At 48.6% G+C, this 12,920-nt stretch overlaps 1 protein-coding gene across 6 annotated transcripts in view; it reads right to left on the reverse strand.

The window, feature by feature from the left end:
- Positions 1–5,541: 5,541 nt before the first annotated feature.
- Positions 5,542–12,920, reverse strand: part of MRAS (muscle RAS oncogene homolog) — a 57,072-nt gene continuing 49,693 nt past the window's right edge. For 5 of the 6 annotated variants that reach the window (XM_090046060.1, XM_090046058.1, XM_090046061.1 and 2 more), the window contains 2 exons: positions 12,380–12,459; positions 5,542–6,064 (listed from right to left, as the gene is read on the reverse strand). In XM_090046060.1, the coding sequence (XP_089902186.1) occupies positions 5,965–6,064; positions 12,380–12,459 (180 nt within the window). In that variant the 3' untranslated portion in view covers positions 5,542–5,964. Of the gene's footprint in view, positions 6,065–12,375; positions 12,460–12,920 lie in introns of those variants that run through there. The other variant, XM_090046059.1, reaches the window with a different exon arrangement.

Here is a 12,920-nt window from a genome sequence, read left to right on the forward strand (position 1 = left end):
AGCAGTCCCTGCCACTATTGAGATGCAAAGGAGCATGCTAAATACCCCACTCGGCCTCTGAATTCCTCAGCGTAATCGCTGGGATCAATAGGAGCTGCTCTGGTGCCTTGGCTGCATATTAATAACCCCTGTGTGCACAACAGGTCCAAGAAGCTGCTTTGAAGTAGAGCGGGTTTAATTAGGCTGGATTTGACTTTGCCCCAGTTTTCATGGGCTGCATGAGCCTTAGGTGGGACCTGCAGAAGGGAGCAGGAGCTCAGTCCGGAGACAGCAGTAACACGAGGCTCGAGTCAGGCACCTCGGTGTTGAGGTGATCTCTTCGCTTTCTGATATCACTGGACTCCCCTTGGTTTTGGAAGATGGACGCTTGGACTTTGCCGTGGTTTTGCCTGTGTCAGTTATGGACATGTGCGTCACTGTCCAAGAGTTCAACACCCTAATATAATTGCATGTGAATGCAGGGAGATAGTCACTGGCTCAAAGCTATTTTATACAGCGCTGGCCTGTGAACATACTCTAGTGGTCAGTGGGCATTACAGATTTCTCTCTATGCCTGATCCACAGAGGATGCACATTTCTTACAGCCCTGGCTGTTTTATTCGAGCTGTCAGAGTTCAGACTTTCAAACCTGGAGCCCTCCCACTTCAATGCCTGCCATCTTGGCCCATATGACAGCTATTGCATGAGCTCTAGGATGGAAAGAGCGGGATATGACCTTATTAAGAGGTCAGGACCCACCGCTTTAACCTACCTTGTAAAGCAGAACAGCCCATACGTTGTACCACTGGAAGGTAGGACGGCTGAAACGACCCTCTTCGTAGGCTAATGATTGCTTGACTAGGCAGCAGGGAGCTCCTTCAATCTCTGATCAGCTTAGCAGAGTTTATCATGAACCAAAGACAGTGATATGGCAGGAAAAACTGAGACCAGTAGGTCTGCCATGGTAACGCAGAAAGAAACAAAGCAAGATTGCAATGATGAAACATGCAGCAGGTAACGTGAAATATTATCTTTAGCTACTGCTATCATCAAAGTCTAATCCAATCATGTTTAAAACCCTCTTCCTACACTGGATTACAAATTCAAGTACAGCCACAGGTTTAATTATTCAGCCAAATTCATTATGACGGATTAAGGAACAGAGCAGAAGACTAGACCAGGCTCCAATGAAACCTCACTGCCCAGACGTCTTCCCTGGCCCCTTTTCATCACTCTTTGCTTTTCTCTGGAAGATGTCCCAATGCTTTTTTAGTTTCAGACCAGGATGGCTAACCACCTTCCTGTGGAGAGGAGTGAACCGAATCCCGGTCTCCCAGCCGCACCCAAAGCGACACCCAGTGTAAAAGCTCTTTGCTTTGGAGGTGATATCGCCCTTCTGCAGTTGGGTTTGCCAAAGGGCAAGGCTTCCTGCTGGCTCACCTGCTCTGCCTCATTTCTCCCGAGCCAGCAGACAAGGCTGAGGGGATGCCCTTGGAGGAACCATCACAGATTTTCTGCTCACCTGGAGGCAGGAAACAAGGCCCGGGTGGTGACAAATGGAAGGAGAAAAGAGATTCGTTTTAGGTTTCCTCCACTTACCTTCTCCTCATTTTCCTCCAGTGTATGTGGGGCAAAGAAAATCAGTGAAAACAAAATACCCATTCCTCGTGCAGAGTTGCAGAACACACTACACAGGAGGCCAGTGCCATCCCCATGTTACAGACATGGAAACCGAGGCGCAGAAACGTGGAGTGGCTGAAGTCACCCAGCAAACCAGCGGCAGAGTTGGGAATACAGGCCAAGTCTCCCGCGCCCCAGCCCAGCGCGCAGCCTGGGCATCCTCACGGCCCCATCCGGAGTTCATTTACCCGACCTGGGTGAAAACATTGCTGACATTGCGATTTTGCTTGTACGGAGCATGCTTTTGTTTTTGTCTGAAGTTTTTCTTCAGAAAATCCCTGCTTTTGATACAATACTTTCCATCTTTAATTGGAAAAGAAAACCCCAAAGTGACCAGTTTTGGTCTGCAATAAATCAGAATTGTTTGGTAGACTTTTCCATTCTGCTTGAAATTTTCCCTGGGAAATAAAATGCTGACAAATTCTGGCCAGCACCACTGTCTACAGGGACGTGACTCAGAAGCGGCGCTCCACCGAGGTCAACGGATTAAACTGGTTGAGAGTAAACAGTCAGACCTGGCCAACCTCGGGGGCATGCTCCTTACATTTCTCTTCTCTCTTTTCTTGCTGAGGAAAAGCTACTTTTACCAATGACGGTGCTCATGATATTGCTATGCAAGGAGTGGAGCAAGGCAGTGAGCTGGTTTTAATATCTGTGCGTATTTCATTGCATGCTTTGATCTTCAAAGGGCTCCACCATGTAGGTCAACTCGCACGAAGCCCTGTACAGATACGAAGCTGGAGGAGAGCGTGCGCACAGAACGTTTCCCTTTAATTTCAAATTGGTTTTGCAAACGTAGTGCTAAATGCCAGGCTGTCAGCTCGAGGGACTACGGCATCTACCGCCAGCTGCACAAGTGGAGACGGCACAGGACTTCTCTACGCGGTCTCGGGGATGAGTTTTAGCAGACCCCTAAGGCGACCACCTCAAACACTGAGATAATGGCTTGGCTCATCTTTGGCCTCGCTGCTCCACCTTTCAAGACTCATTTTGGGGATTATTTCTCAGCCTGTGGTTGGGTCCCGACCAACTGTTGTCTCACTCAGAGTAATGGTAGCTTCTTTAGATAAGTCATCAAATAGACACACATTGCACGTCCGCTTTTCTGTCATCGGGTGCTGCAGAGAGGTGGTATATCCTGCTGCCATTTCAGGGGACTTTGCTACCACCGACAGTATAGAGGATTATGTTTTACAGGCCATGGTAAGATAATATTTGGGGATATAGCACTTTGACCCATTGGGACTGCAGACCTGGCGGGCATCTGAGGTGGTGAACTAAGAGGGAACAGAAATTGTATCTCATTGCCGCTATTTTGTACAACCCAGTGTTTTCTATACCCGTCTAATTAGTTATACAGTGTTCAATGGTGGGAATCTCTGTTTTTTCAGTGTTTTCATGCTTAGTTACAAATAATTTGATTGACCTGGTTTATGCTTTTATGTTTCCTTGTTATACTTACATTTGGAATTTCTCTCTTCCTTCCTATCTGTCCCCAAACAGCGTTTGCATTATCAATAGATCGCTGAAGAAATTATTTCGATGTCCCACCAAGACAAAAGAAAGAAAGAAATCAGTGGGTTATGATTTCACACGTATGACGAACAGTGGGGCCAGAAGAGACTCTTGACACACAGATCCTCTTTTTACACATATATTCCCAGTGGTAGGGACAAAAATCTGAATCAGGTTTGTGTTATTTCAAACGAAGACATTTTCTGGAAATACTTTGGTTTTGCAGAAAAGATCTTATGGTAATACATTTTAAAATAAAACCTAGCTAGTAATCAGAAGGGGAAGGATTTCTAGCTAGGTTTGAAGCAATGACAGAGTCGATGCCCGCTGTTCGAGGGCACGTTGCACACTGGGAGAATGAACAACTGTTTGCTGGGTTATCAGGATGACAAGCGAGGCAGAAATGTGTAGGGGGAAATTCTGGCCCCATCAAAGACCAGGGCAAAACGCCTCCTGATTTCAGCAAGGTCAGGATTTCCCCCTCAGGCTTCTTGTTCATCAGTTCAGCAACAAATATAAAAGAGCCTGGTGCTTCAATAGAGAGATCCTTTTGGCTTAGTTTCTCTATTGCTGTAAAACTGGAATAACTCCACTGGAATAGATCCATTTGGCCCTTTCAAATCCACTGCCTAAAATATGAGGGCTCATGGGAAATATGCCCTCACATTTTCAGAAATATAAACTTTCCATTAAAAACCAATGGAGAAAAACCAACAATCCCAGGAGAAATGACAGGAGTTGGTTGAAGTAGCGTCACGCTATTCCTCGTGGCCAAATGACCGCAGACATTTATTAGGCGAAATATGCAGTCTACTTGCATGCTTTCATCCAGGATGCACGATGGCAAAGTCATTCATTTTACTCACCTTCGGGGAAAAAACCCCCCAAACACCTCCCATATGGCAAGAAGCATCGTGTGAAGATGCCCCTGAATCAGAAAATGGGCTGTAATGGCTAACAGATGCTGGACAAGCTTGCGGAGACCCCTTGATGTCTCATCCCAGTATCTCCTGTTTTAACAGTCTCGGGGTGCTGCCTTTTCACACTTGGACAACACTTTCACATCTGATCGCACTAATAAAGCGTGACTATCTGAACAGAACCAAATCCAACCCAACTTGGCGAACAGTGGAAGTGGCTGGTGGCCCTGGTTCAGGAAGACGGCGGTCTCAGTCCTCTGGAAGACAGTGGCAGAAGTAGCATCCTGAATGACTATTTAATTCCTCACTCACCTCGACAAGGCATCCTGTCCCAAATGGGGTTGACACAGATGCAGGGCGATGCTGGAAGGCAGCTGGCCTTCCTGCACGCACGTTCTTTCGCTACGTGGGCTAGGAAGTAGCCCCCTGGGCCACGGCGTCCCGTGCTGAGTTTGCAGGCAACCGTTCGCCCAAGGATTCTCCAAAATCACCACTTTTAATCAAAACTGCCACTTGAAAGCCTTGCACGCAGCTACAAGACACTCAGCCAGAAACTCTGCTGTCAGCAACACAGCAGCGGCAGCGTGCTCCAGTCGCAGAAGTTGAGTTTGCGGCACTCGAGTTAACAACAACGCTCCCGTTGGTGTCCCGTGTCAGCACGACTTGGCTCGGGCAGCGCCAAAGGGGGAGGCGAAGGCAAATCGAGGAAAAACTCTCGATTGTCGGCTTTTTTGGAAGCGAGGCCCCACATTTTTATAAGTGCTCGAAGAAGCAAATCCAGCACCTAAACATCCCCTTGCCTAAATAATAAATCAATATGGCTTGGTCTTGGGGGCGAGAAGCTAACCGACTACGCTTCCTGCCCTGCTTATTGCTTTTGAAGGGAACGGGAAGGGGTGCTAGCAATGCAGGCCCCACATTATAAGTGCTTGAGGAAGCAAATCCAGCACCTAAACATCCCCTTGCCTAAATAATAAATCAATACGGCTTGGTCCCGGGGGGAAAAACCAACCACCACCACCCCAAAGCGCGCACAAAAACCCATCCCGTTTCTTTCCATTTGTAAATGACTTTAATTTAAATACTTCCAGCTTAACAAAACGTCTGTGTGAGTCCGACATGCCCCCAAAATATAAAACAGAGAAACAAAACCGCCCGGCGGAGGGTAAAAAAAATCACCCCCGAACCGTCTCGTCTCAGCTGGAGTTTCTGGTCGGCGAGCTGGCCGCTCTCCAGGGTCTGACACAATGTCTGGAGTGCCGAGAGCAGCTGGAATTCATTTGCCTGCTCCAAATCTCTGCACTTTCCTATGAAGTTGCGTTGTGGCACCGCCACGAAGAGAGTTCAGTGCAAAAGAAACTAACCCCAGCGGTGTTTCTTTCCAGCCCAGCGCTTACTGAGCAAACAACCCCCGCTTCCCTTCCCTCCCTCCCTCCCTCCCACACACACACACACACACACACACACACACACAACTGACTGTACCTAACAGGGGGGCTTTCCCGGCCGGGTCGAAATGGGTCACATGGAGAAACGTTTGCAGATAAAACCAACACTTTTTTTTTTTTTTCCTATTTAAATAAACATCACGGAGGCCTCTGGAAGGAGCTGGGGGTTGGGGAGGTTTGCGAGTCCAGGTCCTTGCTGCCCCCTCCTCCTCCTCCTCGTGCTTGCAGTGCACTCGGTGCCGCTTGCAACCCGGGCCAGGCCCGAGCGGTCCGGCTGCCGGTCAAGCTGCAAGTCCGATCCCCCCGTCAAGTTCCTCCATTAGAAGCAGTACGGTGCAGTTAGGCAGGACAGCGCGTCTTCGCTAGTGCTTTTTAGTTCACCTCGGGGCGCGCGGGGGACACCCAGAGCCCCCTTCGCCCCATCACAAAATGGCACACTGCGCTCTGTGGGAGCCTGTCGCTCTGTCTCCTCGCCATTTGGTTTTTTTCTTCTTCCTCTGGCTTTTCTCTGGGATCTGCTGCCTGTTTGGAGCACAGAAAAGGGAGAGAAAAAAAAAAGGCAGTGAAACGGCGCCCGGGGCTGGGGGTCTCAGGAGTGAAACGGCGCTGGCTGCTGTAACGTGGGTCTTCCCTCTTCTCCTTTCCAGCAGGAGGCAAGGAGCAGAAAGAAAGAAGCGGGGACAGCAGCAGTGGCCTGAAGGGCAGCCCATCCATACAGCCGCTACGCAGAGGCGGAGGGAAAATGGGTGCATCGGAAAGAGACTGCAGGTCAGGAACGACCTGGGCTTCAGGCCGATCTAGGATGACACCTTGTTAAACGCACCTTCTCTCGCAGGCTCGCGTGGGGCTTCGGGCCGCGGTTTCCCCAACGACTCGCGCGTTGAGTCAGACACGAAGCCTGTGTACCTACCTGACGGGTCCCTTGCACCTCAGAGGCCTTCGTGCAATACCGCCACAGCCATAATTCACCCTGGCCCTGCCAGCTGCCTCCTTAGACGGGACGACCCGAAGTTAATGAAGTTAGGAGCGAGTGAAGAATAGCTCCCAGCTGTGACCGGGTGGGAGGAGGCGGGCTGTGGCAGCTGCTAGACACAGGGAGGGCTGGTGCTTTTTCTAAGGGCAGGCCGCCAGGGTCGTGCTGCCACGGCACTGCCTTGCAAAGCCACGTTTTTGAGATTTCCGTGGCCACCGGGGGTGCGAGTCGCTCACCCGGCCCCCATCTGATGGCCTACCACTGCACACACCCATCCAAGGCAGGATGCCTGCACAACGAGGGTGCTCTACCAGCAGTCAGCATTTGCATGTGGAGGGGGCGATATCTTCCCAGGTCTCGTGACTTAAATCCCACCCCTTGCCCTGCCTGCAGGCCCCGGGGACAGAGCGACACGTTTCATCCTCTACGGCAGCCGCTTGCTTGGGCACTGGGGACTGCGAGAGGCTGCAGAAAAAAAGGGTTTAGGAGAATTAAACCCTCTTGGAAGATTTACTTCTGGCTGGGATTTCACTCCAGCCGAAGGGCTGCGAGCAGAGCCCACCCCCCCGCCCACCGCCTTTGCAATATGTTGCTCAAATGGGCTCTGTCCTGCACAGCTGGTTGCAGGGATGAATCAAACTTTCCAGGCAAATCAGCGGGGGGGTTGGTGAAAATGCCCTGGGCCATCCTCTGGAAGACACTGCAGGCAACAAGAAATCTCAGGCATCAGGATCACAGAGCTGAGGTCCCTTCATTACTGTCAGCCACGGCAGCTCTCCGTCTCCTCCCTCTGCTCAGCCCCTCCGCATTGCCTGAGCAGTGTCTGGTTTGCTGTGCACCAGTCCCTTGCTAAGGACAACACACGCTGTTCCTAGTCACATCCCTTAGCCGGCTCAATAATGCCTCAGAGCCTTGGTGGACATAGCTCAGCAGACCTTTGCAGACACCCGGATGCACATGTTCCTCCCCACGCAGTAATGACCTCCCCAGAGCTGCACCAGTTGGCACCAGCTGAAAAGCTGATCTAGACTGGCAGAGGAAACGGGGCAAGAAAGACAAGTTTTGTAGTTCAGCACTGGTGGAGGAGCTAGAGGGTTTCATTGCCTAGACCAGCTGTGTGTTCCTGGGCAGGCCGCGCCGGTTCAGACGCTGTCTCTGTAATCGCTCTATGCTTTAAAAACTGTCTCCTCTCCGCATGTTACAGGCTGAGCATGCAATGCTTAGGGGAAGGCAGCCGCACCAGGCGTGGGATGCAGCCAGCATTGCTAGTGCTCACGATCAGGTAACCAGCCTCCTGCTATCTGGTGTTTTTCTTAAAGCCTCAGCTCCTGGGGGGCTGCAACGAGTGAAACGTGGAGCTTTGAACCCCACCCCCCAATCCCTCCGTGCGTCTCACCCTCATGCTCGCACACAGAGCAGCATAAAAACATAGACCAGAATTGCTCATTAAACTAGAAGGGAAAAATACTAAATCCCATCGTTTCTTACAAGTCAAATCTCATACATATTTGAGGCCTGAGTCAGGACTGTTGAATGCTTGGGATTGGCAACACGCCATGGCTAAATATACAGGATCTGTCCTTGACTTCTCCCCTTCACCCTCACCAGGCGCTGCAGAGATAGTGGCTTGAGACACGTGTCTAGCACAGCCCTTCCAGACTGTTAACTCTTTAGACAAGTCACCAGGCAAAAATCTTGCATTTGGAAAGTGTTAATAGGAACCAGGCTACAAGCCAGATGCTTGCTCGAAAGGAAAAAAAAAGGGTGAGCGCGCTGCTGCGAGATGGCAGCAAGCAGCGCCGTCCGGAGAGGCATGCAGCAAGGAACCCCAATGATCCCTAGAGCTAGATCCTGCATGCCTGGCCATGCTTTTATAATGGGAGAGCGCTAGTGAAGGGTTACAGCCGTCCACAGCCTGGAGCACAGGGGCTACTACCATCTTCCCGATCCATTTGCCAGGTTGCTTTCTAAGGCTGCCTGCAGCCACTGTAGGAAAACTCCCCGCATAACAAGGCTGGCGGTTGCACCAGAAACCATAAGCGTGCAACTTGGTCCCAACCTGCAAGGCAGGACGGTCTGTTAAAAGCCAGCCCTGCACCTCTGAGCACCTGAACATAAGAAGTGCCACACTGGATCGCACCAGGGGTCCATCTAGCCGAGTGGCCTGCCTCTGGCCGCGGGGGGTAGCAGATGCTTTGAAGCGTATCCGGTGCGGTGCATCCTCCCCGCTATGCACCGCCATGGGTTTTGGGAGGTCAGAGGACACATCCATGACTCTCCTGTTTAACAGCTCTCAATGCACTTGTCCTCCACGAATCTGTCTAATCCCTTTCGAGCCTGGCGATACTGTCTGCTTCTTGTGGCAGCAAGCTGCCTAAGTTAACGGGGCATTGCATAAAAAAAAATTTCCTCTTGTTTTTTTAAACCTGCCCCCTACTCATTTCACTGGCTGCTCCTAGGTGCCTATATTTGGGGTTGGGGAATACCAGTTGCCTGTTGACTTTATCCACACCCTTTATGATTTTATAGACCTCTCTTATACAGACCCTGTCACCCTTCTTTCTGAACTGAAGGGGCCTAGAGATTTTTAGTTTCTTGTGGTACAGCAGCTGATCCATACCTCCATCATCTTTGTTGCTCTTTGTAAAGCAATCCAGGGGATGATATCACTGGCTAGTCAATCGGCACAATATCATTTAAAGCACCCGAACAGAACTCGCGGAAGATGCTGCAGCAATTCACAGATGATTTTATCATCTTTCTGGTGGTGGGTCACCCGCAATTGCCTTTTAAGCTCTCTCTCAAAGCACAGTTTAGCAAGTTTAGCTGAGGGTGATAGACCAGCTAAGTCATAGGGCACCTTTTCACTTTTCTGACTTCATGAATGCAAATATTCTCTGTACAATCTTGTTGGCTTTTGCGTCGGGTGTCAGGGAACGTCTCGTTTGGTTGGTGGAAACCTTATTACTGCTGTTCGTGTAAAGGAAGGAAAGTAGTCAGCCAGGACTGTAAGGCTTCTAGATACAATGGGACTTACTAAATATGATGTAGTTGTGTGTGTGTGTGTACACCTGTATACACACACACACACACATATGTATATATACATACACACACATAGATGTATACACACACACACACATATACATGCACATATATATATACACATATATAAATACAAGCACACACACTATATTAAATACACACACAGAGTGTAATGTGCATACTATACATATTTGATGGGAGTGACTCCTGGACAACACATCAAACCCTCGGAGGTTTCTCTGCATCAGTATTTTTCAGAGTAAAAGCACATAGGAAAAGAGCTCAATGTAATAAATGCTAAATCCAAGAGCACGAATGGGAAAACATGGAACAGACTGGAAATAACTTGGGATGGTTCCAACCTGCACTTTAACTTGCCAGTAATTTTCCACCCACCCGTGGCTTCTGCCCATCTCAAAACTGATTTGGTTTGAGTGGGTAGCGCCATCTGCTTTAGACGGATGCTGACTAGGAGCTGCGTTCAGATAAGAGCTAGCAGAGACCAATTGTGAATAAATGACTGTTTCACTGCCGAGAAAAAGAGAAAACTTTCCTCTACTTTCAGCTGGTAGCATTAGTAGAAGAGATGTCCATTTGCAACAACATGAGGCACTGACCAAGTGAAAAATGGCATTCAAATGTCAGGTCATTAAATGTCGTGCCAAATCTTTTCAGGAACATTATCTGTGGTGGGAGGGAAAATGTTGTCTGGGTCCATTTTTCAGATTAGGAAACTACAAGCCAAAGTTGAAAGGCAACAGCAAAATTCTTACTGATATCAGTTAGGCCTGGGTTTCACCCAGACGTTCGAGCAACGTGCCATACATAGCAGAGGAAACCTGTAGCAAGACGAGAAACAACACAACTCTCCGAGGTAGAAAATCCGTGGCCTGATGTCACCCCTCACATAAAAAGACGCAAAATGCATCTACTTTGTGGGCAGAAAAGAAGGGCAAAGTCGCCTACCGATGCAAGAAAATCCCCAGCCAATCCTTTCAGTGTCTGTCAACCAGAGGACAGCCAGATGTTGCAACTGGAGTTGCAGCATTGTGGAAATCTAAACAGTGCTATCTCCATGCACAGGCCCCAAATCAGGAAGCCAACAAGCAGAAGCACGGCGGCAGGCAGAGCTTTACGACTATTCTGCATAATACAATAGGTCTAACCGTCCTTGCACAAAACTGCTCAGCCAGTGTGGGCTGCTGCAAGTCACGGCATCTTACGGACTACAGATGAAAACGGAGGCCTTGAGCACTCATGATTCTGCAAGACCCTGTTGCATTTTTCTCAAAATGTGTCTTTTTCTTAAGCAAATAACCCCATGAACTGGAAATTCTCCCTGGGAGTTTTAGTCGTGTTATTCACTTCCTGAATTTAAAAGCTGGCACGTAGGCTGTATGTGTGTGCTGCTAAAAATACATACCTGCATTTCATTAAGATGGCTTCATTTCAGCAACGCAGGATTTTATTTGTTAGGTATATGGCCAAATCCTGCAACTGAGATCAACTGAAAGCAATGACTGTTCACCTTATTCAGGACGTTTGGAGTGAGAATCTGCTGGGCTACATCAGACAGATGTGCATGAGGCTGTAGCAGCACTACTTTGAATAGGCAATTGGTGTAACTGTATGAGTTGCTCACGAATTTTTAGACAAAAGGGTTTTTTTAAATCAGAAAAACACCCAATCAACAACAACAAACCCTCTGTGGAAATGCGGAGGATTTGATAAGTATTGCATGGGGAGAAAGGTTTGTCAGCTCCAGGGTGGACCTCGTGCTCAAAAGCAGAGAGTAGGAAGGGTAAAGGCTCAGAAGAGCAAATGGCTAAATCTACTCAAATCCCTGCGTCTTATATATTCCAGGTGCGAGCCGCAGACACTGGGCCACAGGCTGCTCTGCACTGGGCCTTGCTCTTGATATGCATGAAAATCTCCTGAAGTTCCTGGTTTTATCCTGATGTGGAACAGAAAAAGGAGCCAAACCCCGAACTGTTCTGCAGGATGGGAAAACAATTTTCTGCCTGGCTCTAGTAAAAGCTTTATTCCGCACACTGCCTAGGTCCTTTGGCCAGCCTCCCTATCAAAAGTGATACGAGATACACGCACAAAAAGTAACATGGCAGGATAAACCAAGAATATTTTAAGAGCTATATTTTGGGGATTGAAGCCTGGACCTGGGTGAAGCCTGTAGTGGAGTTACGGAAATCAGCCATTTCCAAATGTTACAGGAAAAGTTAAAATGCAAGCAACTCTCAAAAACCACTGTGGCCCCTGGTGATGACAGTGGTGTAGGGTTACTGGCTAGGGGATACGAACAGCGTGGCTGCATCTGAGGTTGTGCGAGAAGACGACAAAGTGGGCATGTGGTTTATTTTCAGATTTCTGCATTTTTTGTTCCTTAGCAACCTTAAGTGGTTATCAGGAACGCTCCGAAGGGGCAGACTCTTATCTGGTGCAATCGGTGTAATACCATGGACTGCCCGGGAGTTATGCTGCTTTACGTTAGCTGAGGACTGGGCCCATACTGTATGTAAAATGCTGCTGTCTTTTTAGATGCTGGTCACTGTAGCGGTGGTTGGACAGATCATAGACGAGTTCATTAGCTTTGCATTATTTTTTTAAGTGAATAATTGGTTTTTGCAACTGCCCAGCAATAGGAACGAAGGTTTAACACATAAACACACAAACCTGTCTTGTGTGCAGATATGGACCAAGAAACCCTACTAAGGAACACAAAAGAAGGGGCTTTTTGGCTCTGTGTGTTAGGACTTGTGAACCTCACGCTGATGAATACTAATAGACAGTGTTTTACCGCTCACCTTATTACTCTAACGAGATCATGGAAGGCCTTGTCCACATTTAGAGGCGGGTCCTTGGCACTCGTCTCTATGTATGGAATCTGAAAGACAAAAGCCCCGTGCAAGAAATGTAAGTCAAAGCTTACATGTTTACAGCAAAATCCATCTTAAATTACAATGCAAAGGCCTGGAAAAATTGGATGCATAACAGAGGCCGTGTTAGAACAAACAGCTATAATAGATTGTACTGAATATCCACTTTTGGGCCGTCTCTTAGGTAGGGCCCCGTTAAAAAAAGGACATTTTCTAACCTGGAATTCACAGTATGGCACCATTCATTTGTGATCTCTCGCAGCCCGTCATTAACTTGAACTGATCTAATCGCTACCGGTAACATCCCAGCCCCATTCAAGTTAATGGGAGTTTTGCCACTGGCTTCACGGGAGCAATGCTTTCACTCTGCACAGAAAGATCACTCCATTCACTGCTGAAACCAAAGGTGTCATATAGTAGCTGCTTACCAGGGCACAGCAGGGCTCAGCCAGGCAAAAAGTGAGGATAA

The sequence above is a fragment of the Crocodylus siamensis genome, chromosome 4 (genome assembly GCF_052110815.1).
Source record: "Crocodylus siamensis isolate JL-2025a chromosome 4, ASM5211081v1, whole genome shotgun sequence".
NCBI classification, from domain to species: Eukaryota; Metazoa; Chordata; order Crocodylia; family Crocodylidae; genus Crocodylus; species Crocodylus siamensis.